Source organism: Vicia villosa, linkage group LG1 (assembly GCF_029867415.1).
Source record: "Vicia villosa cultivar HV-30 ecotype Madison, WI linkage group LG1, Vvil1.0, whole genome shotgun sequence".
Classification (NCBI taxonomy): Eukaryota; Viridiplantae; Streptophyta; class Magnoliopsida; order Fabales; family Fabaceae; genus Vicia; species Vicia villosa.
The window spans coordinates 243,753,969-243,776,208 of record NC_081180.1 but is presented as its reverse complement, the minus strand read 5'-3'; the positions used below and the strand labels follow the sequence as shown (position 1 = coordinate 243,776,208).

General features: G+C 38.0%; 2 protein-coding genes across 2 annotated transcripts; one reads left to right on the top strand and one right to left on the bottom strand.

The window, feature by feature from the left end:
- The first annotated feature begins 9,055 nt into the window (after window positions 1-9,055).
- LOC131645054 (uncharacterized) lies at window positions 9,056-16,924 on the top strand. Its single transcript, XM_058915710.1, has 8 exons — window positions 9,056-9,728; window positions 9,840-9,965; window positions 10,058-10,255; window positions 10,944-11,171; window positions 11,262-12,386; window positions 13,224-13,508; window positions 14,715-15,159; window positions 15,821-16,924. The coding sequence occupies exons 1-8, from the start codon at window positions 9,186-9,188 to the stop codon at window positions 16,660-16,662; spliced, it is 3,792 nt and encodes a 1,263-aa protein (XP_058771693.1). The 5' UTR covers window positions 9,056-9,185; the 3' UTR covers window positions 16,663-16,924.
- A 120-nt stretch (window positions 16,925-17,044) lies between these two features.
- On the bottom strand, window positions 17,045-19,415 carry LOC131645055 (transcription factor GTE7-like). The gene is made up of 3 exons (XM_058915711.1): window positions 17,801-19,415; window positions 17,473-17,698; window positions 17,045-17,393 (listed from the first exon to the last, which is right to left on the bottom strand). The coding sequence occupies exons 1-3, from the start codon at window positions 19,163-19,165 to the stop codon at window positions 17,335-17,337; spliced, it is 1,650 nt and encodes a 549-aa protein (XP_058771694.1). The 5' UTR covers window positions 19,166-19,415; the 3' UTR covers window positions 17,045-17,334.
- Window positions 19,416-22,240: the final 2,825 nt, after the last annotated feature.

The window sequence follows — 22,240 nt, the reverse complement described above, 5'->3', positions numbered from 1 at the left end:
CTGATTTGATGTTTGTGTATTCAATGTTTGAATATCATCAGAGTCAAACAGCTTGGTGCATAGCATCTTCTTGTCTTCTGACCTTGAAGTGCTTCTGAGCGTGATACCATGAGAACTTCAGTGCTTCTGCTTCTGATCTCACGTTCTTCTGATGCTTCCATAAACCCATGTTCTGATTCTGCCTTGACCATCTTCTGATGTCTTGCCAGACCATGTTCTGATGTTGCATGCTGAACCTTCTGAGACAAAGCTTCTGAGCGCTGATTTGTGCAATCTCTTTATATATTTCCTGAAAGGGAAATTGCAATGTATTAGAGTACCACATTATCGCACACAAAATTCATATCCTTGTTATCATCAAAACTAAGAATATTGATCAGAACAAATCTTGTTCTAACAATACTTGCCTTTGAAAACTCTCTGCATAAGCAAATTATTGTTGTTTAACAATCTCCAGAACTGCTTACCTAGCAGGCTGGTATTAAAGGCACTTATACCGCGAAATCCGAGACCTCCTTCATGTTTTGATCTAGCCATTCTGTCCCAGCTTAGCCAGTGAAGTTTCCTCTCTCCGTTCTTCGCTCCCCACCAGAACTTGGCAATCAGATTCTCAATTTCAACACAAATTGCTTCTGGCAGTTTATAGCAGCTCATGATATAGCTCGGAATTGCTTGAGCGACCGCTTTAATTAGGACCTCCTTCCCGGCACGCGAAAGAAACTTCTCCTTCCATCCTTTGATCTTCTTCCACACCCTCTCCACAACCAACGCAAAAACTTCTTTCTTTGATCTCCCGAAGATAACTGGCAGCCCCAGGTACTTGGCATGGCACTCCACTGTCTTTACTCCCATCCTGTCCCGGATAAAATCTTTCCCTTCTTCACTCACATTTCGACTAAAGGATGCCTCCGATTTGTCTAAATTCACCAACTGTCCAGAGCTATCTTGGTATTTCTTCAGGATTTCCATAATGTTTGAAGCTTCGCTTAGAGTTGCCCTTGCAAAAAGAAGAGAGTCATCTGCAAAGAAAAGATGTGAGATACTCGGTGCTTTGTGAGCAATCCTCAATCCGTGGATTCTTCCATCCGCCACCGCCTGCTTCAAAAGACCAGACAAGACATCTGCACATAGAACAAACAAATAGGGTGAGAGAGGGTCCCCTTGACGGAGACCCCTGGATGGTATAAAGCTTCGGCATGGCTGCCCGTTAAGGAGAACACGGTAGGAGACCGTGGAGATGCATCTTTCAATGAGTTCAGCGAATCGGTCAGGGAATCCCATAGAGGATAACACACACGTGATAAACTTCCACTCCAGCCTATCGTACGCCTTAGACATGTCCAGTTTAAGAGCCATATGGCCTCTTTTGCCCTTCACTTTCTTTTTCAACCAGTGAAAGCATTCAAGCGCTATCAATGCGTTATCAGTTATGAGACGGCCTTAGATGAAAGCGCTTTGCTCCTCATCTACAACTTCTGGCAGAATTCTCTTTAGTCTATTTGATATCGTCTTCGTCACCATTTTCATCACGACATTACACAGACTAATTGGACGGAACTCCTTCGGGGTGGATGGATTCTTTCCTTTAGGGATTAAGGCAATGTTGGTGGTATTGATGCTGCTAGGATTCTTGCCATTGTTTAGAACATCCAAGACAAACCTACTTACTTCCTCTCCAACAATATGCCAATATTTATGGTAGAACAGAGCCGGCAATCCGTCAGGACCTGGGGCTTTCAAAGGGTGCATCTGGGCCAAAGCTTCTTTGACTTCTTGCATTGTAAAGGGGGATTCGCACCATGTCACATGTTCTTGCGATAATTTGCCTCTCACAACACTACACACTTCTTCCACCGCATTGGGGTTTGAGGATGTAAATAGATTCACAAAGTATTCTGACAGAATTCTCTCACAGTTTTCCTCCCCCTTCCACCATTGACCATTGTCACCTCGCAACTTTGTGATTTTGTTCGTTTGTTTTCTCTGGTCAGCTTTCTTATGGAAGAACTTATTGTTCTTATCACCATATTTCAGCCATAAAGCCCTGCTTCTCTGCCTCCACGCAACTTCGTCAATCCTTGAAAGATTATTTCTTTGCTCTTCCAAGTTCCTGTACCTTCGAATAGATTCCTCACTAGCGTCCCAATTACACTCCTCTTTGAGCAGGTTCTCAATGCGGTTCAGCTCTTTCCTAACAGCTCCAGTTCTGTACTCTTTGAAATGTTCACTCAATTTCTCCATCGCAGCTAACTTTCCCACCGTGTGCCTCGATCTATTTTGCCATATTGCTTTTATCACCTTTTCACACTTCGGATCTTTACTCCAGTTCTCCTCAAATTTGAATTGATACCGTTTTTTCCTCTCTTTTACCGCCGATTCTGCCTCGAGATCGATTCTGATGGCTGAGTGATCAGAGCCATACCTGTGTAAGTGTGTCACCTTCAGTGGATTGAATCTGTTAATGAAACTGTTTGAAGCTAAGGCCCTGTCCAGCCGGCACTGAATATTATCCTCCCCGCTTCTCCCATTGGACCAGGTGAACGAATATCCAACGAAACCAATATCTGAAAGCTTACTTGCTGCTAAGGCGTGTCTGCCCCAGGACATTTGGGTGGATGATCTGATGTTTCCTCCTTTCTTTTCCTTTTCACAGAGTATATCGTTGAAGTCTCCAAAGCTAATAGTCCTGTTACCTCCACTTCTGGTGAGATTTTGGAGGAGAGACCATGTGTGTCTCTTGTTCTGCTCACTTGGGTATCCGTAAATTCCATTGAAAGCCCACCCCTGAGTATCCATAATGTCAGCTACATTACCACTGATATGATTTGGAGAATAAGAGGTAATTTCCACGTCCAGATTTTCCTTCCACCATAGCAAAAGGCCTCCTGCTCTGTCCTTTCCGTTGCCTGTACAATCCACACTTACACTACCGAAAAAAATAGTTCTCATTTTCAGCTTTTGAACCTCTTGTTGTTTCAAACGGGTTTCCATTAAGAAAACCAGGTCGGGATTTTCGTTTCTAAGGAGCCTCAGCAAGGCTCGAACTGCCCGGGAACTCCCTAAACCCCGGCAGTTCCAACTCACCACTTTCATTGTTGTAGGCGGTGTTGGTTTTCCAACACCACCTCTGGTCCATTCTTTATAAGTTCCTCCTCCTCCTGGCCTTTCAACTTCTTCTCTCCTTTTCCACATGATTCTGCCGTCCCATCTATGATCATAACATCTACCAGATTCCTCTTGCCACACTCAATCTCTTTCGCAACAGCCTTAGCAGTAGTCGTTTTCCTCACATTTTGTCGCCGAACCGACTTACGTTTCTTGTTTTTGCTTTCCTTCAATAACTCCTTACTATCTTTCCCAACATTAGAAATGTCTACTGCTCCTAGCGACTCCGCCATTGCTTCAATCTCTAAAATGGCTTTCCCCGTCTCCTTTCCTTTCTGTTCTGTGCTGCTTCCCACTAATTGCACCACTTGGTTACTCTTGCTTGTAGGAGTTTTAGTTTTAGCTTTAATCTGAGTTCTAGCTTGTTCCTGTTCCACCTCTTCTCCTTCGACTTCTTTGTTTTTGCCAGCGGTCTCGCATCTGCTTTGGCTAGACGATATGTTAAATAGGTTCTTGCTACACGAGCTAGAGGAAGTATCCCTTTTTTTGTCTCTTCTTGGATTCTCGGCAGTGGTGATGCTCGCAGCCAGGCCCCAAAAGCAAGGTCTTGCTCTTTAATATCTTCAAACCCCTCTTCACTTAGATCTCCCATTTCCTCACAGTCTTTGATCTGATGCCTAAGCTTTCCACAAATAAAACAGAATGTTGGCAAACGTTCGTATTTAAAGTGTACTCTTAGGTTCTTCTCTTTGAATTGTACTACAGTTCCTCGTTTGAGTGGCTTCCTTAGATCAATATTTACCTTAATCCTCAGAAAACTACCATTCCTATGAGCTTCCTTAGTATCGAGTTCCTCGAACTCTCCAAGAATACCCCCTAATTTCTTTGCCATTGCCTCAGATCTAAGCAATTAGGGTAGTTCGTACACACGAATCCAGAACGTACCGTAATGCATATTCAATTCCGACGGTTGTTCTTCGCCTGTAATTCTGCTGAGTACTAGTAAGTTCCTACCGAAACTCCATGGCCCGTTCTTCAGGATGTTCTCCATTTCTCTCCTTGTTGAGAACCGAAATAGGAATAGATTCTTATTCAATTCTTGTACTTCAACTGGATTTTTAAGCTTCCAAGCTCCTAACATGGTGCTGATAAAGGCTTTTGTGTTGAAGTTGTTATCCGTCCATAGCCTTCCTGCTAGTGTCCGCTGGAAAATTTCCCCTTCACATACCTCTTCGATTTCTGCTGTAATCCCTTCCTCTTCCTCCTTCGAAAAATCAACCGATCTCCATTTATCCATGATGGAAAGTTCAGGTATCACTGACTATACCTCGCTACGGTGTAAAACACACAATAGATTCCTGAAAGAACAAGAATCGAAGCAACCACAAGAGTGGTGAATAAACCAGAAATCAAACTGGGAAAAAAACACAGGAGTGTTGAAGATAACTCTCAAACCCTAGAGGATAAGAGAGGGGTGGTCACGATAAGTTCTAGAGAGAGGTGGGAGACTCTCTCTCTAAAGCACGTGGGTCGTTTTTTTCTTGCAACTCGAACTCTTTGACGTGGATTTGTAGTTGTATTAGGAAGAAAGTATCTGTAAAATATATCAGCATTTTGAGCTCTCTTGTTGAGCAAGTTTGTGTCCCTTATCACTTATCAGCACATACAGAGCGCTTCCCGCACTGTTCACAGACAAACTTCGGCACCTATTGCGAAGGATGTCACTATAATGAAGTCCCATGGGTTTTAAAAGAAAAACAAATGGAATAAAATAGAAATCTGAACATCCATGTTTAGAAATTAAACATTGGGAATCCAAGAGAGGACCGTAAACTAGTAAGTACCAAGTTGTAACTTTTTTCTTTAAGCAAATGGGATGTAGAAGACTCTGCAGCACCATAAGTAGATAAAATATAAAAGGGAAATGTATTGAGGAAACATAGAGTATGACCTAATGAAATCAAAATACATTGTAAATAAAACTTCAAAAGAGAACAAAATCATTGTAAATAAAACTTTAAAAGATAAAGAAATCAAGATTATAAAACAAATTTAAATTTAGAGATATACATTCACGCATCAAATGTGTGGGTTGACGATTTTAAAAAAGTGAATGACGACGAGAAAGTCATTAGTCATTACTAGTGAGCGATTTTAAAAAAGTGAATGACGGCGAAAAAGTCATTAGCCATTACTTGTGAGTTGCAATTAAGGGTGGTAAACCAACATTGTTCATTTTATTCGTATTTTTTTGCGGAGCGCGTTATGATTTTAGGCTTGATGCACCCTTTAATATGTTCTTCCTGTTTTATTTTTACGGACTTTTTTATACGCAGACATTAACAAGAAATTGTGCAGACTTTTAGCCTACAGGAATGCAAGACCTGCATGTCCGTCCCATTCTCATTTTCTCGTGGGCCAGAATAAGATTTTAAATTCCACCTTCAACTATGTAGGTACCGACCTGTCATGTATTTTTGTAAGTTTTTGTGGAGCGGAGCTAAACAAAGAGCCTACAGGAATGCAAGACCTGCATGTCCGTCCCGTTCTCATTTTCTCGTGGGCCAGAATAAGATTTTAAATTCCACCTTCAACTATGTTGGTACCGACCTGTCATGTATTTTTGTAAGTTTTTGTGAAGCGAAGCTAAACAAAGAGGGCATTGTCTGTTTGCAATCCCTAGATGCAACAAGAAATCATAGTCATTTTTGACTAATCAAACCAAGGGGCTCATTTAAGGATGAAGAAACTCATCACACAAAACAACACCAAACGAAGTTATACGATCGGTTTTAAAAATATCAGACGGAGAGTTAGATGAAACTCAACCAGAAGAAACAACTAAGAATATTCCCGATGTAGTGAATGTCCTTACTAAAAGACCTCAGAAAACAAGAGTAGTTCTATCTCGATTGCAAGATTATGAAGTGATAGCTGATAAAGAGGTCACAAAAGATGGAGATTTGGTTCATCTTGCGTTGATATTAGATGTTGAACCTATTAACCATAATGAAACCTTGAAGAATGAAGCATCGAAAGTTGCAATGATAGAAAAACTAGCAACTATTGAAAGGAATAACAAATGGCAACTTGTCAAATTTCCAGCTAACACAAAAGTAATTAAAGTAAAATAGGTGTACAAGTTGAAGACCCTAATGATTCATTTTTTAAACATAAGGCCAGGTTAGTGACAACAGGATTCCTTCAAAGAACATGCTTGGGCTATTTTGAAATCTATGCCCTAGTTGCAATATTACAAATATTTAGGTAAGTGATATCTCTAAATTGCAAGAGAAATTGGTCAACATTTCACCTTGATGTGAAATATGCTTTCTTAAATAGACCATGGGATTAAGTGGTTTATGTGACTCGACCTTCTGGTTTTGTAGTACAGGGAAGGAAAAATATTGTATAAAGACTACATAAAGCTCTTTATAACGTTAAACTGGCACCAAGAGCTTGGAATAAGAAAATTGTTTCTTACTTGTGGAATAGGCTTTATAAATTGCAGGTTTGAATATGGTGTGTAAGCGCAATCGGTGGTGGCATCTGGCATAACACTTATATGTTTATATGTTAATGATTTGTGAGTCTTAGGTAACAACACCAACAATTTAATGAAGTTCAAGTAATTAACGATGAAAGAATTTAAAATGACAAATTTAGGAAATTGTCTTATTTCTTAGGAATAGAGTTTATCAATAGGTTCAAAATGGTTGAATCTAATCTTGCAGCCTCACTTATTAAAACAAATATGAAGCTGGAAAAGAATGGTGATGAAGATAAGGTTGATGTAACCCTATTCAAACAAATTGTAGGTTCATTAAGATACATATGTAACAGTAGACATGTCATAGGTTTCTCAATTGGTTTAGTAAGCAGATATATGGATGATCTTAGAATCTATCACATCAAAGCTTCAAGGAGAATTCCTTGATATCTGAATGGAACAATCAATTATGGTATTTTCTTTCCTAGAAGTTCAGATGGTATGATGTGTAGTGTTATATTTGTGAAGGTCCAAAACTAGGACGCCCTCGCACAAAAGCCTGTATTGCTTATGCGATACTTTGAAGACTCACCTAGGGGGTACCAATGACTTGTAAGTATATAAGTCAAGGGAGAGAGAATCTTCCACTACTTCTGAAAGATATGTGGTCAATAACCTCTCTTGATTATGGGGGATGGTTGCCACCATTCAAAGTTAAAACCTTTGTTTGATTGGAAGGTCTCTGTTATTAAAAATCTGTGTTTGATGGAAAGTTAGCAGTTATAAAATTCCAATACTTGTGTAAGGAGGTTCTTGGACAAATCCTGTCAAAAGCTCACATCTTAGTGAAAACTCTTAAGATAAAATTTTTTAGGAGAGAAGTAAGTCATATTATTAGACATAACCTCTATAAATCTCTGATTTTTTCTCTCTTCCTTTAACTTTTTACTTTTCAATTATTTATTTTTGTCCCATTTCATCTATCTGATTTTCTATTTTCCACTACTTTTATCTTGTTTGTTTTGCATAAGCTTTTTAAACTCTGTTTTTGTAAAAGATTTTTATTTAAAAATGGTTTTTCAAACCCACATAATTTACTCCCTCGTATATTTGGAGTCACTTGTCTAATAACCTTTACCATCTAGCGAGACTGATATTTAGAAAAACTTTAAAGATCATATAGTATGCTTTTAGGCGTAGAGGCTGTCGTGGAGCCTTTTGAGTACCCCGACACACTGGTTGGAAGGTGAAAATGCTTGTACATGAGGTGACCAAAAAGAATGAAGCCTTAGTTTCTGACTAAGCATCACTATCTACGAGAGAGGCCACACTCACTGAAGTGAATTAGGCACATGATCCTTCTTGGAGAAGGATAAAAGAATTTAAGGCATTTTTTAAGGAGTCTCAGAAACGTAGGGAGAAGGCTGAAGACGGGCTCTGTGAGATACATTTGAGAATCTTTCCTTCTCCAAGGAATATGCGAAGTCTCTAGAGGATAGTACTTTATTGCACACAACTATTTTCAAAATGCTTTGCACAAGGTGAAATATTTTTATCCCACCGGGCCATCTCACGAGAGCAAGTGCATCATAATTAGAGCATATCATAGACCTGTTGTTGTGCTTCCTGCATCTTTCACGCTAAAAGCTCATTGAGATTTGTTGCGCTTCCCATATCTTTCATGTTTCAAACTCATTGAGACTTGATTATAAGGGTGCACGTCGGAAATTCCACCTTTATTGCGATCCACCTAGTTTCTTAATTGCAACATTTGAGTTATCTCCACTGTAATCTCTAACATCTATATTGAGCTGAGTTTAAAGGAGTGAATTTAATCTCACATTTTTTAGAGATATGCTATGTGTAGTGTTTATAAAGCAAAAATTATAACACACAAACCACTTAAAAAAGTAAATATAATTGGTTTGAAAATAAGGTGCAACAACATATTTAATTTTTTAAATATAACTTCGAAGAGATAAACAACTTGGATGCATACACAAAATATATAAGATGTAGTGATTGGTATATAAGTAATGATAATTTTTTTTCTTCAATTGATTGACGAATACAATATTAAAACACAAGAGGTGATATCTAAAATTCTATTTTCATTGTTGTCTCTTTAGTCGTCTAATTGCGACATTTGAGTTGTCTTCGATGTAGTCTCCATCACATATATTATGTTGAGTTTAAAGTGATGAATTTAGTTTCACAATACTTAAAGATATGATATATGTAATTTTTATAAAGTTTGAACAACTTTCACCTTACATATCGATTTTGTAATCATCACAAAATTAATACATAAAATTGTGTTAGAAGGTCTACCCACACATAATATTGAAAAATGTAATAAAAAAAATAAGAAATAAATATATTTAAGCCTAATTTATTACATTGGTTATAAAATTCAAAAAATAATATTTAGAAAAAATAATAAAATATAGATGAGAAACCCGTTAACCTGAATACTAGTGTTGGCTTGAGGGAGTCTGAGGTTTAAGCTGAACCCTAAAGCCGCATTCACCATACTCTCTCCCATTTCACTCTCACCACTCTTTCCCCGAACAACAATCCCAAAATTCCGATGGGTAGTAGCAGCAAGAAGAAAAGAAGCACCACCGTCTCCGAACAACACGAAGAAGAAGAAAAAAACGGCATAGTTTCTCAAGAGGAACAACCTCTCACTAAAAAACCTAAAAACACCGAATCCTCCGCCACGCCATCTTCCATGGAAAGCAGGAAGAAACGAAAAGCTTTCCAAAAGGAACGGCGTGGCGCCGAATCCAAATCCAAATTGGAATCCGAATCTGCAGATTCGGATTCCAAACCTGCGGTTGTATTGACGGATTCTGCTAGCGGAAGCGGCGGCGATTCGCTACCGGAGTTTCATATTGGAGTGTTTAAGGACTTGGCGGCGGTGTCTGAATCGGTTAGGGAAGCTGCTGTTAAACAGTTGGTGACGGAATTGAAGGAAGTTCAGAATGCTTATGGTGGAGTTCAGGGGAAGGAGGGTGGTGACGGTGGGTTTAAGCTGGAAGCTGAGAAGAATGATGGATTGGATGAATGTGCGCCTTCTGTTCGATATGCTGTTCGGAGGCTTATTCGCGGTGTTTCTTCTTCAAGAGAGGTCTGTGTTTGCATTCTATATGCTTCTTATATTGAAGTGTTCATTGTTGTTGTTAAATTTGCTTACTGAGTTGTTTTGTTGCATAGATGACATGGTTTGTTGTTTTTGCAGTGTGCGCGACAAGGTTTTGCTTTAGGTTTAACAGTTTTAGTTGGTGCTATTGACAAAATCAAGGTTGAGTCGATTCTTAAACTCGTAGTAGATTTGTTGGAAGTAACTTCTTCAATGAAGGGTCAGGTATACAATGTTGTTTTTGCATAATTATTTTGTTTCTGTTCATTCATTAGCTTGTTGGGTTGGGTACTAGTGTGTTTGGTGTGAAATTGCAGGAAGTGAAAGATTGTTTTCTAGGACGCTTATTTGCTTATGGTGCTCTGGCTCGATCAGGAAGGCTTATCCAAGAATGGAGCATGGATAAAGATACTCCATACATAAAAGAATTTGTCGGTACACTTATTGCCCTTGCCACTAAGAAGCGATACTTGCAAGAGCCTGCTGTCTCAATTATTCTATACTTGGTTGAAAAGGTTTGTATATCATATAATTCATAAGTATAAGGAGTTTACCCTTTACATGTTCATTGCTAAAATCTCATGACTGTTTCCCACTATGGTGTTATTGGCTTTGGATTTTAATGGGTTTCAATGTGGTCATGATCTCTCTTTACCTACAGATGATAAATTTTGTTTCCCTTTTACTCCCTAGCATATACACAACATACAAAAACTTGTGGATGATAATTATCAACAGCCATTATTTCTTTGTGTTCTAGTCAATTTAGCCGGGATCATTTAAAAGACCTTTTTGACCTATGACTTAAACATTTGATAGCTTATGAGATGTTTTGGTGGATCTCTTGGCTGGATTAAATTACTTTGCTGGATCAGATTGTTTTCCTTTTATATGATGTTATGCTAGTTATCGTGCTATTCTCTTACTCTTTTTTGCTATTGATGATTTCCACTCATTTCCGCCTCCTCCCCTTATGTGCACGTGTGCGTGTACCCTAACAGGATCATGCAAACAACTGCTTGCACACTCGAAAGCGTCCATCCTATGAGTAGATCACTTTCTTATTTGATCATTGCTGAACTTTGTGACTAATTACATGTTTCTTCGAGTCATATGTTTAACCTATCAAGTCTTATTTTTAAACACCAATAACAGTTATTTCTAGCCCATTATTTATTATGTTGTTTTCTTTGGTATTTGTAGTTGCCTGCTGAAGCATTAGCAAATCATATTAATGAAGCCCCTGGACTCGACAAGTGGTTTGAATCTGCTGCCGAAGTAGGAAATCCTGATGCTCTATTTCTTGCTTTAAAAGTTCGAGAGAAAATTTCTACCGACAGCTCCATTTATGGGAAACTACTACCAAACCCGTTTAGCTCTAGCCAGTTTTTCTCTGCTGATCATCTGTCCTTCCTGAGTAATTGTTTGAAGGTATGTTAAATCCATTCTCCTATCCATGATAGATACTACTTCATACGGGGTTCTAAAAAATGGTTCTTATGCATTTTCTGGATATTGCAGGAGGCAACCTTCTGTCAGCCCCGTGTTCATAGTATCTGGCCTGTTTTGATAAATATACTTATACCCAATACTGTTCCACAATTGGAAGATGCGGCGTCAGCTTCAAATTCATTAAAGAAACATAAGAAGAGTAGAAAATCTTGCTCTTCTGATGAGGAAATTGCGAAAAATCTCAAGTCTTTTTGTGAAATTATTATTGAAGAATCCCTTCTCTTCTCATCTCATGACCGTAAGCGTTTGGCTTTTGATGTTATGTTTCTTCTTCTGCAAAAGCTGTCTGCATCTTTAGTTCCAATTGTTCTGTCAAACAAAGTTGTTCAGTGCCTGATGGATATACTATCAACAAATAACACATGGCTGTATAAAGTTGGACAACATTTTCTTAAACAATTATCAGATTGGGTGGGAGACGATGATGTCAAAAGAGTTGCCGTTATAGTGGCTATACAGAAGCACAGCAATGGAAAATTCGATTCTATCACAAGGACAAAGCATGTTAAAAATTTGATGTCACAGTTCAAAACAGAACCTGGATGCATGCTCTTTGTTCAAAACTTGATGAACCTGTTTGTGGATGAAGATAATGCTATGGAGGAACCCTCAGATCAGAGTCAAACAACAGATGAAAATTCTGAAATAGGCTCTATTGAGGATAAAGATTCTCCTAGGACAAATGGGAATTCAGACTTTTTGAAGAGTTGGGTTATAGAATCCCTTCCTGGCATTTTGAAATTCTTAAAGCTGGACCATGAGGAGAAGTTCCGAGTGCAAAAAGAAATAATGAAATTTATGGCTGTTCAGGGTTTGTTCACAGCATCTCTTGGCACTGAAGTGACTTCGTTTGAGTTGGATGAGAAGTTTAGGTGGCCAAAATCTCCCACATCAAATGCTCTTTGCAAGATGTGTATTGAGCAGCTGCAGTTGTTGTTGGCAAATGCTCAGAAGGGAGATGGCTCACGAGCTTTGGCGAATAGCCTTGAGACTAATGATCTAGGTTTGTACTTCATGAAGTTCTTCAGCACCTTATGCAATATTCCTTCAGTTTCCCTTTTCCGATCTTTAGACGACGAGGATGAAAAAGCAGTGAAAGATTTGCAAGCAATGGAAGCTAAATTATCCAGAGAGGTATTTATGCTTTGAACCTATTACTGATACTTATACATATACTTACCATGGTCTTTTTCCAGTTTCAAGCTCTAACGATGTTCTCGCAGCTTGGTAATTCAACATTTTAAATAATAGAATCTCATGTGATGTGTAAAATTCCATCAAGTTTTCTCATTGGCCAGTGTTGTAGTTGGTTGTCTTATTGTGTTTAAGATACCTACACCTCCTTGATTTGGATTTGGGACTAACTATTACCATATATACTTATTGTTTTGTGATTTTGTAAGAGTCTGTCACTGAGGTTTTCTTGTTTTTAATTTTTTGTACTTGGTAGTATTTTTCTTCTAATATTCTGTACTTTCCAACTGTTGGCTCCTTGTGTTCACTATCGACTTGACAGTTGAAGAAAACAAAGTGTAGTAGACATCATTATGCTGTGTGTTCCAATTTCTGGACCTTCATGGATCATTTGTTGTTCTACCTGATCTATCAAAACATTGAAACAGCATAACTCAGTGGATCATGATGTATCTTTAGATGCTTTGATAACTATTCATGTTGCATTTTCATGTATAAGTTCGTATATACAATCCATGATCCTGGTATAAGAAGCCTTGGTTTAAGTTTTGACCTTCTGTCTACATGTCTGATTTTATTATGATGATTCTCTGCTCAGTAATGGTAAAAATAGAATCCTGTGATTTACATCTTGATTTTAGTTTTCTTTCTTTGTATATGTTTCTGCATTTATTTGTGTCACTAAATTAATCTTCTAGTTAAATTATGTGAACTGCATTATAATTTTATTTATCATTGATACTTATGTTTCATCTCTGTGATAACACTGGTGAGTAGGAAAAGAGCCACGACTGCAGTGTTGATGCAAATAGAGATCATGCACTGAGATACTTGCTTATCCAGTTGCTCTTACAAGTCCTTCTTTGTCCAGGGGAGTACTCAGAAGCTGCATCTGAACTCATCATCTGTTGCAAGAAAACATTTTCTACTTCTGATAACCCCGAGTCCTCTGGAGAAGATGATACAGAGGTTGATGCACCTGAATTGATGGATGTTCTCGTGGATACATTGCTCTCTCTGCTTCCACAGTCATCAGCTTCTATGCGGTCTGCTATTGATCAGGTTCTATGAAAAGTGTTTGTCAGTAGTTTCATAATTGTAGATTGAGTAGATTACAGTACCGTATTTATTATACCTATATACCTATATGTCAATATGGTGTGTCTTAGCATCAATTTCTATTTGGGGACACATAAACATGCACCTATAACTATGAACCTTCCATGTGAGTAGATTACAGTACCATATTATTATACCTATATGTCAATATGGTGCGTCTTAGCATCATTTCAATTTGGGGATACATAAACATGCACATGTAACTATGAGACTTCCATGAATCTGGTGTATAATTTACAGAAACTTTCGCTATCATTTATGTAATCATGAGGATTCCTTCTGTTATGCAGCGATCATAATCAGTCACAATTGAAATGAGTTTGATGTATTCCTCTTGGAATTATAGTGTTCTTGTTTGCTTAAATTCAAGCAAAATTACAAATCTTTAGTTTATGAGGTAATTACCTATCCAGGTTTAACTGACCCTGTAATGTGCTCTAAATTCTACCTGTTTAATGAACATTTTAAATCGCCTTCTTACAAAAGGTCTGCACTGAAGTGACATTGTAGTTTACTAATGCTTCTTTTTTTTCTCACTTCAGTTCTAGTCAATGACCCTTGGATAGTTTAGGGACCTTCTACTTGTTGTTTTTCAACTTCTAAGATGGTGGAAAATAGGCTTAGGTGGTTTGGGCTTGTAAAGAGAAGACCTGTGGAGAGTAGTTAAACAACTAGAGGTAGAGGAAGACTTAGAAAAACTATAAGAGAAACTGTTAAGAAAGATCTTGAGATTAACGAGTTGGATAGAAACTTTGCTAGGACATTGGTGTAATTTGATCCATGTAATTAACTCCACTTAGTGGGATAAAACTTGGTGGTTGTTGCTATATTGTATTTTTTTGTCATCTAGAAAATCAAACCTTAATTGAATGAATGATATGACTTTATGAACATGCTATGCAATATAATGGTGAGACTTTGTTCTAGTGATTTACCTGGTTGTTTTTTGAGATAGATTTGTTGAGATTGATTTATAATTGACTGACTATATATGGCATAGTATATATCATTCTTTGTCGGAAGGCAATAGTCATTTAGAAACTTAATCATCTCTGTCTGTATGCATAATTTAAACTTGACATGTATATCTTGGCTTACAGATTGTATTGTATTTTCTATTTATCTAAACCTTGTTATCTCTGTATGTAGGTGTTCAAATATTTTTGCAGTGATATCACTGATGATGGGCTGATGCGGATGTTGCGAGTCATAAAAAAAAATTTAAAACCTGCAAGACATCCAGATGCAGCTAGTGCAGATGAAGACGACGATGATGAAGACGACGACTTATTCAATATTGAAGATGAAGAAATAGATCAAGCTGAGACTGGTGAAACAGGTGAGGGCGATGGGCTGTCTGATGACTCTGAGTCTGAGGTTGAGGCAGAGGAAACTGGTCAGGACCATCCTGAAGCTTCTGATGATTCGGATAGTGGGATGGATGATGATGCAATGTTCAGGATGGATACATATCTTGCTCAGATTTTCAAAGAGAAGAAAAACCAGGCTGGAAATGAAACTGCTCAATCCCAGCTTTTGTTGTTCAAACTCCGCATCCTTTCATTATTGGAAATTTTCCTTCATGAAAATCCAGGCAAGCATATATTACTTCTGCCATTTATCAGTTTTTGGGCTAGCTTTGTGTTTGTTATGCTGCTATTTCCCTAAATAGAAAGTTGACTACTTCATAAAGTAATAAAAAGCTGACACCTTTATAGACCGATTTATAGATTTAAAAAAGTGATTTTAACTTGATATTTCAGAAAATTATTTCTACGAAATAGTAGAAACTATTTCAAACTCATTTGTTATAAATTAAAGTAATTTTGACATCAGTAGTTTAGACATTCATTGTTAGAGATTTTAACATAACAAAAATCACATATCTTTCAAGTGTTTTTTGAAAATTTATTATCTAAAAAAGTGAAATTTTATGAAAAGCTATTCAAACCAATTTCTCTTTTAAAGTTTTCTTTTAAAAATTCTCTTTTAAAAAGTTATAACCAAAAGCTGTAAAACTTTAAATTTCATTAAAAAATAAACCATAACAAATGGATATAAATCCAGTCAAGCATACATTACTGATGCCACTTGTCTGTTTTTGCGCTTGCTTTGTGTTATGATGCGATTTTCCATCTGTGTATAAACCACAAAGCTCATAACATAGCCTATTAAATATTTCCCTGAATAAGAAGCTGCCGCATTTATATCTAGAGTTTTTTAACTTTTGCTGATGGTGTCTTACTGTTATACAGGTAAGCCTCAGGTTCTTACTGTGTACTCCCATTTGGCGCGGGCATTTGTTAACCCACACACTGCTGAAGTTAGTGAGCAGCTCAGTCAGCGTCTATATGGAATATTGGAAAAGAAAATATTTAAAGCAAAGGATTATCCAAAGGGTGCTGAAGTCCAATTATCCACACTTGAATCTCTGCTGGAGAGAAATTTGAAACTAGCATCAAAACCTTTGAGAAAGCAGAAGTCTGCAACCAAGACCTCAAAGCAATCAGCTGACCAACAGAAAAAGATTTCTTCCTTTCCCCAAACTTCAACTTTTTGGATATTGAAAATTGTTGATTCAGGTAATTTTGCAGAGTCCGAACTGCAGGGGATTATTCAAATTTTCCAGAAAACATTGGTTGATTATTTTGACACTAAGAAGTCTCAAATCAAAGCTGGATTTTTAAAAGAAATATTTCGTCGAAGACCATGGATTGGCCATGCTGTGTTTGGTTTTATTTTGGAGAGATGTCGAAGTGCTAAATCAGACTTCCGGCGAGTCAAAGCCCTTGATTTGGTTATGGAAATTATGAAGTCACTAGCAACCGAGAGTGGCGAGGGGGCTAATGCATCAAAAAAGATTGTTAAAAACAATTTGGATAAAGTCTCCCATGTTATGAAAGAGTTGGCGACAAATATGCCGAGCAAATCAGCAAGAAAGGCAGAAGTAAAGAAGTTTTGTCTCAAGGTCTTTGAGATCTTGTCTAAGCACAACCTCACCAAGTATCTTCTTAAAAGTTTGGCACCTGATACTCAGGCTGCCCTTGAGAAAGAACTTGGTGACAAATTTGTTTGTTTGAAGAAGCTGGAAAAATGAAACAAACCAATATAGGTTTTGCTAATTGCTACGCCGAACAGACCAACCAAAGAGCAACATTGGAAGGGGAACTTTTGTAGAACTTTTATTTAAATCTGTCAGCAGCATTAGTATAAAATTCTGTTAAGATATTGGTCAAAAAGCCTTTGGAAGGTGAATTGAATTTTGGTAGGACTTTTATATGTACTTGTTTGTTTTTTGTGAACTTTTTGTATGTTACACTTAAAATTCTTGTGATCATAATGAGTTTTTGATTTTATAATATTTTGCCTTAAATATTTGCTCTAGTCACTATATAAGCAAAAAAAAAAGTCTTTTAATCAATTAAAGATCCCCATGTTATCAATGTGTACGAGGTAATAAACAGATGCACACAAATGGCTTTTTAAAATAAGATGAGTCATCTATTTACTTTAATATGTGTACAAGTTAAACTAGAAACAAAAAAACACTAGTCCATTCTATTCCTAATCTTTCAGTCTACTTTCTGGCCTACAATTTGTGTTGATTCACTTGCCTTTCATTTTTACATCTACATCACACCATAATCCAGTCCGCTACTCCCCCACTGAACCAACAAACAATGCCTGAAGATTACGTGACCTTCAAAAAACACTCTTCATCTACCTACACACTCTTCTGAATTATTAGTTTCTAAAGCCCCCCATCTTGCTATAAGTGCCCATTGTCTGCTTCAGAATCACTCCCAGAGGAACTCCCTGAATCTGAATCTGCAACAGTGATTTAACTTTCAAATTTTTTCATGTAAATCTAAAAACAAGCCTGTTATAGAAGCAGATTAATATATACCACTTGATGAAGAGGAATCACTGCCTGAACTGCTCGAGCTACTCGAACTACTACTTGCGTAGCCTCCGACTACAACATCTTTATCTTTCTCAATCTCCACAGGGGGAAACACACTCATTGGCATATCGTCTCCGATGTCAACATCCTCATCCCCTGCTTCAGCTTTCTTAGGCTTCTTTGCCTCAACAGGTGACACTTCATCAACCTTTTCACTAGCAGGTACTTCCTGTCATATTAATCAATCATCAAAAGCAGCAAAATGAGTAACTTAAGTTAACCATATTCACTACATTAAGTAAATAACTCATTAGGTATTTAGAAAGCTTACCACATTGTCATTGTTTGAAGTCCCATTGTTATTCACATTGCCCATTAGTGCTTGCCGCTTGATCTTGCTCATCGCCTTCTTCCAGTTAGTGACTAATCGATCAAGTTCCCATAGAGTCTCGGTGTCAACAGCTTCAATATCAAGCTCAATCTCATCCCCATCCTGCTCTAAATGGCCATTCCTCTTCCTTATAATCTGCACAACCTGTTCCATTTTCTCCGGTGGCAAACTCTGCAAGCCCATTCCCAATTTCTGTTTCTCCTCAAGATTCATATCCCTTTTGTTAGGATCCCTGGCTTTAGGTTTTGGCTGCTTCAAAGGCTTCACTGGAGTAGCTTGCATTGGCGACGGCGTGCGTGTACGCGCTGGAGACTGCATCAACGGACGCGCTGGAGACTGCATCAATGGACGTTGTTGTTCTACTTGAGGTTGTTCCACCGGAGGTTTAGAAGAACTTGCAAGGGGCTGAGGAGGCTCTGGATGTTGGTATTCTACAGGAGGGACTGGAATCGGATTCGGATTCTCCCTCTTCTTCTTAACTCTTTCTGGTGGCTCAACATGGTTCCAAGAACTAGCCTGCAATTCCTCTTCAAAATGGTGAACTTGCTTTAAACACTCTTCATATTTCTCATGTAATGGACGATAAAGTTGTTCAAACCTAGCTAAAAGCTGTTCCGCAGCTGTGTTCACAGAGTGTCCTTCAGGGTTATAAGTCAGTGCATTGTTGAATGCTAATCGCACATCAGAAGCAAATTCAGCTGGCGTAGCATAAACCTTCTTCGAGAGATTCGACTTCACTGTACCTAAATCCATCGGTCGCTTGATTATATCGTGGTAATCGTGAAGATTCATTCCCACAACATCCACAGGAGCATTGAAGTGAAACGCATGTTTGTTTTTCATCAGCTTCTGCAAAACCTGCCCGCAACCCTTCATCAAACCCTCAATCTCCGAATTCGACCGCTTAAAATCCTTCGGAACAGGGCGCTTGTTACCAGAAATCTTCTTGTTCATCGATTTCCTCGGAGGCTGAAACTCACCGGACTCAATCCGATTCTTAAGATTACGAATCTGCTCGAGCTCCGAAACAAGACGATGCTTGAGTTCGTTCAGCTCATTCTTCGAGTACGACGCAACGTTGAACGTCACGTGTTGAGAGTGATGATTCACCTCATTCGTTCTCCGGTTGATCGATGAAGCATCATCGGAAGCTGATTGCGTTCTCTTGCTGTTTCCTAATTTAGGTTTGGAGTTAGGGTTAGGGTTAGAGTTAGCGAAAGGTGTTTTCCCCATGAATCCTGCTCCACTGCTTCTATGCTGTGGCCAATTCGGTTCGTTCCGGTTGGATAGAACAGCGGAAGCCATGGAAGTGTGAAAATCACGGCCGTCTGATAAGACTCCGGCGAAATTCCGGCATGAATTTCCAAATGCGGCTCGAACAAAGCATAAGTCAGCGGTGCAGTAAAACCCACGCGCCGAGAGATGATTCACGCGCCGGCGAAGAAAACAGAGGTCAAGATCGAATGAGAGAAGAAAAACCCAAAATATGAAAAAGGGTAAAACTTTTAGGGTTTGAAATTTCTCTTACTCGAATCTGAGCGATGAAGAAGAGATGGCTAGAGCCTCTTCTTAAAGGATGAGATCTGCCCGTGGTTGTAACGGGAAGCTCTATAAACCGTTGATTTGATATTGATCTATGATCTAACGGATGTTATCAGTTTCTAGATTGCCCAGAAAACTGACCGTGAGATCTGGCACGGACGGTTTGGATTTTTGTATGGATCCACGTGTCATAATCTGAGATGGTGAATGAGGAGGTGATGTTTTAATTTTGATTTGGATTTGGATTTACATTTGAGTTTGAAGTAAATTTCGGATGAATGTGTCGTTCATTTAGGGTTTTAAATGGGATATGGGCCCACGTGATGACGTGGAAGGGGTGTGGGCCCACGTGATGACGTGGAGGGAGGTAATTTCTGAGATGGGGGTGGAAAGAACGCGCAGCGCGTGGCTACGAGATAAACCCGTGTCCATAAGAGAACGTGAAGGGTAGTATGGTAAATAATGTGCTGTTTTGAAGATTGTTTTTTTATTCCCTGTTTTGCCTTTTTATTTATTTATTTGAAGAAAATACTATGAAATTTTCAAGGAAAATTAAATTAAATAAACCTCTAGTCAATAGAATTTTATCTACGTTGATTTAAAATGACCCCTCTTCTTATATATAATACTTGCTTATAAAGATTATCTTCAAATTATAATATGTATCAATTACCTTTTGAAATAAAAATATTATTGACCAAATGTAAACAATTAAAATACCATCTATTTTCTTTCTCTTGATAATTGAAGAATATGTTTTAAATTTGTTCGTTTAATAGTAACAAATTTAATTCGACATTCTTTTTTTATTTTCAAAATTTTTAAATAGTACGTATGTTTCTATGTGAACTTTCAAAAACAATGTAAAGGTATAATTTTCACGTGCGATAATTTTTATTAAAAAATATATAAAATTCTTATCAAAATAAAATTCTTGTGTACCACTTCCGTCATACCGTCATTTACCATTTCTTTTTTTCTATCTTTATGCGTATCAAAAAAGTTTGTGAATTAATTTAGACGATTTCACGAAGTCAATATATATACCAATATTATTTCTTTCAGGCGTCAAATACACCATACATTTGTCTATATCTCTCACTCCTAACATTTTCATTAATCTTCTTTTTTCAATTTTTTTAATTTCCCCCCTAAAACATAATTAAAGTTAGGCAAAATACCCTTTTTGGTCCCTTAAGTATACTCCAAGGTCCATTCTGGTCCCTTATCTCTAAAAAGTGTCAAAGTGATCCTTTAATTGTCCAAAAAGGACCACGTTTGTCCTTTCTGTCAGCTCCGTTAGTCAAAGTCAAAGGAAAGGCATGGGTGGCATACATGTGGCATTTACGTTTTTATCTTTATTGCCAGGTGGTTTATTTTAATTGCCAGATGTGTAAATCATCAATTGACATAAAATAGAAAGGAAAATGAAATACAAACCTCATTGTCTCTTCGTTGGTTCTTGAAGGAAACCCTAGCGCAGCTGCCATTGACGAAACTCCAATCTCTAGTTGATGCGAACGAGAACGAAGACGACATTCAAGGTGAAAGCAAAGACGAAGACGACATCAGAGGTAAGTTTCTGCATCTCTATGCCTGGTACTCTATTATGGTTTTAATTCCATGTTTCTGAAGTTTATATCGTGCGCTTCTATTTAGGGTTTTGTTTGAAATGGACGAGTATCTAATCATTACAATCCACCATAGTGGTGAATTTGCGAGTGAGGACTTGAGCGTTTACGTAGGAGGTCAGATTGCTAAACTGAGGGTAGATGCTGATAAGTGGAGTTTTTTTGAGCTGTTAGGTAGTATCAAGGAACTAGGTTATCGAGCCATAGAAAACATATATTATAAGGATCCAACTGGTGGGATGAATATATTGGTAGATGACAGAGGGGCATTAGAGATTGCTGATTTATATAGGGTTCATCTTAGTGTTGAGGTCTTTATTAAGCACGCATTGTCCCAGGCTGTTTTTGCTGATGAAGCTGAAGTTGTGTTAGATGATATTCCACTTAATGAAATGCCACCTAATGAGATAGTAGATGAGGTAGCAGTAGAGATTGAGGAAATATTGAAGGAATTTGATGAGAGGGCCAATGATGTAGCACAGGATGATGTGAGGACTACTGATGTAACACAAGATGGTGAGAGGGTCAATGATGTAGCACATGATGATGTGAGGACTAATGATGTAACACAAGATGATGAGAGGGCCAATGATGTAGCAGATGATGATGTGAGGACTAATGATGTAACACAAGATGATGAGAGGGCCAGAGATGTAGCACAAGAAGATGTAACTGCAGTTGGAGCTGATAATGGACCTGTGGGTGGTGAAGTTGATGATGATTTAAGACTGACTGATGATAGTTCTGATGATAGCAACTTCGAGTATGATAGTGCAATGGAGATAGTATTTGATGATGATTCTGATGAGTATAGTACTGAACTGGAAGAGGAGGATGGAATGGACTGTGATATTGAAGATAATGAACAAATGAAAAGTAAAAAGGGAAAACAAATGTCTGATGAAAACAAAGAAGATAGTAAAGGGAGTGATAATGATAGTGAGGATCTTGGAAGTGATTGTGATAGTGATGATAGCAGTAGGGCTAGGAGAAAGAAGTATCCAATTTTTAAGCTTTTAAAGGATATGTCCAATTACAGTTGGGAAGTGGGAACATATTTTACTACAAAGGAAGATTTCAAGGAGGCAATTGTTACTTATGCAGTCCATTCTGGCAGAGATTTAAGGTTCACTAAGAATGACAAGATAAGGGTTAGGGTCAGGTGTAAGGATGGATGTGAATGGGAATCTTACTGTGCTAAGTTGCC

Bases quoted from the DNA above. Each gene is read 5' to 3' on its own strand.
- LOC131645054 (XM_058915710.1), top strand. From the start codon at position 9,186: ATGGGTAGTAGCAGCAAGAAGAAAAGAAGCACCACCGTCTCCGAACAA. The intron at 9,966-10,057 runs GTATACAATGTT...GTGAAATTGCAG, and splicing joins CTTCTTCAATGAAGGGTCAG to GAAGTGAAAGATTGTTTTCT. The intron at 12,387-13,223 runs GTATTTATGCTT...ACTGGTGAGTAG, and splicing joins AAGCTAAATTATCCAGAGAG to GAAAAGAGCCACGACTGCAG.
- LOC131645055 (XM_058915711.1), bottom strand. From the start codon at position 19,165: ATGGCTTCCGCTGTTCTATCCAACCGGAACGAACCGAATTGGCCACAG. The intron at 17,699-17,800 runs GTAAGCTTTCTA...TTAATATGACAG, and splicing joins CTTCAAACAATGACAATGTG to GAAGTACCTGCTAGTGAAAA. The intron at 17,394-17,472 runs GTATATATTAAT...TCACTGTTGCAG, and splicing joins TGATTCCTCTTCATCAAGTG to ATTCAGATTCAGGGAGTTCC.